A 3,992-nucleotide genomic window follows, 5' to 3' on the forward strand; every position below is an offset into this window, starting at 1 on the left:
CTCGGCGACTAGACTAAAAATATGGTGAAAACATTAAAACAAACACTGCAAAATAAAAACACCAACAACACATAGACAATAAACAAAATAAAAAACAAAAGATAACAAAACAAACAAACAATCACAACAACTACTCAACAACACCAGTAACAACATCAACATCAGCTATAACAACATTAACAACAGCAACGACATCAACAACAGCATCAACATCAACAACAACGGCAACGACAAACCATGATTTGTCCAAAAGGTCCCATCTTCATAATGTTTTGAAACTGCTCATACATATCCCGTAACGTGAACTGCCCTGTAGTGTCATAGTTTTTCAACACATCACATTAAAACCATCCCATCACATTAAATATTATCCCACACATTAAATATTATCCCATTACATTAAATACTATCACATCACATTTCACGACATTACACGTTACCACAGATATAAATAACTAAAAATATAAATAACTTTAGCGCTAAAACATCCAACAACGTTCTTTCATTATCATTAACCTCATCATAATTACCATTATCATCATCATCATCAGACAGTCATACAGACACACAGATAGTAGACAGACAGACAAATATACACACCCACACACAGGTAGATAGATAGACAAAAACACAAAGACAGGCAGACAGACAAAGACAGACATACCTTGTTTCAGTTTCTTCATAAGTTCTTCATTATCATCCAACTTCAGTTCACTGACCTTATCGATAAGACCCTCAATATCTCCCATGCCTAGAATGGCGATCATCATACATCGAATTTAAATCATTTCCCCACATTAAACCTGAATGATAACTTCAACATCATCCTTCTCATGACATCATCATTTTCGTGACATCATCATTCTCATTACATCATCATCATCATCATTGTAGTTATTGTGGAAACTATTAATAATAGCACTGTGAGATTAATGTTTATTCTAACAAATATTCTCCATCTCCATCACCATAACCAAAATAATGATGACATCACAATCAAGAGCAGTACCGCCATGTTACAATTACAATCACAGCCGACAGACACTCCCCACCTACCCACCTACCTACCTAATAACTTGCTGACGAATGGTTGAACTTTAAAAGCCTCAAAGTCGTCGATATGTTCACCTGTTCCGATGAATATGATGGGAGATTTCGTGGCAGCCACTCTGTGCATGCATGTGCAATATTTCATCATTATATGGCTGGGTTTATATCATCGTCATCATCATCATCATTATCATCATCATCGTCGTCATCATCGTCAGAATAATCATACGGCGCTAATTAAGAAGTTCTCCAAAAGCACTTACAAATGAATGATTGTCATAAAAAATAACCAGCCCTTCTGATCAAACTTCAGAGGCGCTTTTTGACTCTGGGTTGTTCAAACCTAAACAAACCCGGCAGCGGTATTTGAAATTGACTGGATTCAATCAGGTTGAGATAAATTTATTCCATGCATAATTAATTAAGTTGCAGTAATCATTGACACAAAACTGCAGGCAATTGTCAAATGACATTTTATTGATCTGATCTCTGGCAGAATAAAGCGAGATCTGCGTTAAGAATGGTACCACGTCCTTCGATTGGATCTTTAAACTGATTCAATTGACTAAGCATCTGGGGTCTACTAAGCCATAAATGTTGAGTCTTGTTGACATTTAACTTGAGCTAGTTTACTCGCTGCCCTCCAATCAAAAACAGATTCTACTGCCGACGAAATAGTAGATAAAAACTTGCGTTGCAAGTCTGGCGGTCCAGCTAAACGAAACAACAACTACAACAATAACAACCACAACAGCAACAGAACATCCACAGAACAACAACAGACGCGCTCAGTGCCCCGCCGCCCTTTGCATGGCTGTCCAACTTCGTGACGATGACCGATGCAACATCGACTTTATCTTTGAAGGCACGTGCCTTGATGCAAACGACGATTTAATAAAAATTAATTAATTAATAAATCCTTTTAATGGATAAATTAACATTTAATAAAAATTAATTATTCAGCAAAATAATTCGATATTAATTTTGAATTTGATCATTTGAGATAAATTTTTATGACAGATAGGTAACTAATCCTTCAAAATAAAATAAGATAAATATAAAACTTCAAATTAACATAAATCTTCAAATTAGCATGAAGCTTCAAATAAGCATAAAGACCTGAGCTTCACAAGCCTGACCAATGGACGCATCCATGACGAAAACAATGTTATCTGGATTCTTATGAATATTCATCAAATTTTTAACACTGATAGCTAGTTAGTTTGAGGATGGTTAGTGAATCAACAAAATGATCAATGAGTTTTTAATTAAATCCTCAATTAGACTGAACTGTTTAACTGACCAAGCAGTGCATAGATCAAGCAACAAACCAGCCACCAGATCAATTAAAAATGAACAACTCGATGAATAAATGTATCAATCAATTTATCAATCAACCAATCAATCAATCAAACCAAACAATCTATCAAATCAATCAATCAATCGATCGATCGATCGATCGATCGATCAATCAATCAATCGATCAATCGATCAATCAATCAATCAATCAATCAATCAATCAATCAATCAATCAATCAATTAATCGATCAATCAATCAATTAATCGATCGATCAATCAATCAATCCATCAATCGATCAATTAATCGATCAATCGATCAATTAATCGATCAATCGATCAATCAATCAATCAATCGATCGATCGATCGATCAATCAATCAATCGATCAATCAATCAATCAATCAATCAATCAATCAATCAATCAATCAATCAATCAATCAATCAATCAATCAATCAATCAATCAATCAATCAATCAATCAATCATTCAATCAATCAATCAATTAATCAAACAATCAATCAAACAACTACACACACGCATAATTACAAGACAGTCAATCAAAACATGCCCCCACCACCCCGACCACCAGCCCCCTGCTGCAACTTCTTCATCATGTTCTGCAACCCAGGAACGCCACCTAGCAAATCATTACAACAATCATTATATTAAAATAATTTTATTATCAACAAAAATAAAAATATTAAAATATAACACAAAGATAAAAAACAATTTTTGCTTAAAAAGATATACAAAGAAATAAATAAACATCATCTTAATAGAAAGCAAACAATGGAGTCGGAAGTCGGAAACATCATCTCCCTAACGCATATATCTCACCATTAAAACATCACCAACTTATCATCCTCTCATCACATAAATACGCTCAGGCAAATAAACATACACATACAAACAAACAAATATAGAGACATACACTGATAGACAAACAAACAAACAGATATAGAGGCAAATAGACAGACGAACCCATGGAATGGAGAACTCTAGGATCCATCATCTTGATCATCTGCTGATTCAACTTAGCCATCTGAGTGGGGTTGACGTTCTTGGCCATGTCGCCCCCCTTGAACAGGCCCTTTATGCCCCCCATCTTTTTGACCAACTGTGCAAATTTGGTGTACTGTTTGAGAAGTTCTTGCACCGCTGAGTTGGAAACTCCCGATCCCATGGCCACCCTCTGAACACGACCTGGTTGTCGGGTAAACAGTTTGGCCCCCTCGTCACTGTCCAGTTCTGGAAAAATATTTGGTGGATGTTTTGATTGTATTGAGGTGGCAGAAAATTTTGAGTTGTTAGGTTTGATTATTTGCAGGTATATATATATGAATTGAGTATTTGTATTGATATCGTTGATTAAAGAAGCAAGTAGACAAACCAACCAACCAACCAACAAATCAACCAACCAACCAACAATAAACCAAACCAACCAACCACCCAATCAATCAACCAGCCAGCCAACCAACAAACAATCAACCAAAACAACCAACCAACCAACCAGCCAACTAACCAGTCAGCCAACCTGCCAACCAACCAACCATAATCATTCATACTGTCCATGATGATCATGAGTTTCTTCAACTTGGCAACGGACTCCTGCTCACTGCCCTTCGACATGAAGTCATTTCCCAAC

The 3,992-nt window shown here is 36.0% G+C and overlaps 1 protein-coding gene across 1 annotated transcript in view; it reads right to left on the reverse strand.

Moving 5' to 3' along the window:
* The window catches only part of HELRODRAFT_189679 (hypothetical protein), a gene marked incomplete at its 3' end in the record, with an annotated part of 6,958 nt that overhangs the window by 711 nt on the left and 2,255 nt on the right, over window positions 1–3,992 (reverse strand). The window contains exons 7-14 of the mRNA XM_009031103.1: window positions 3,898–3,992; window positions 3,329–3,595; window positions 2,931–2,984; window positions 2,170–2,264; window positions 1,835–1,923; window positions 1,069–1,169; window positions 665–751; window positions 237–310 (exon numbers count right to left, since the gene is read on the reverse strand). Of these exons, the coding sequence (XP_009029351.1) occupies window positions 237–310; window positions 665–751; window positions 1,069–1,169; window positions 1,835–1,923; window positions 2,170–2,264; window positions 2,931–2,984; window positions 3,329–3,595; window positions 3,898–3,992 (862 nt within the window). The remainder of the gene's footprint in view (window positions 1–236; window positions 311–664; window positions 752–1,068; window positions 1,170–1,834; window positions 1,924–2,169; window positions 2,265–2,930; window positions 2,985–3,328; window positions 3,596–3,897) is intronic.

The sequence above is a fragment of the Helobdella robusta genome, assembly GCF_000326865.2.
Source record: "Helobdella robusta unplaced genomic scaffold HELROscaffold_7, whole genome shotgun sequence".
In the NCBI taxonomy this organism is placed as follows: Eukaryota; Metazoa; Annelida; class Clitellata; order Rhynchobdellida; family Glossiphoniidae; genus Helobdella; species Helobdella robusta.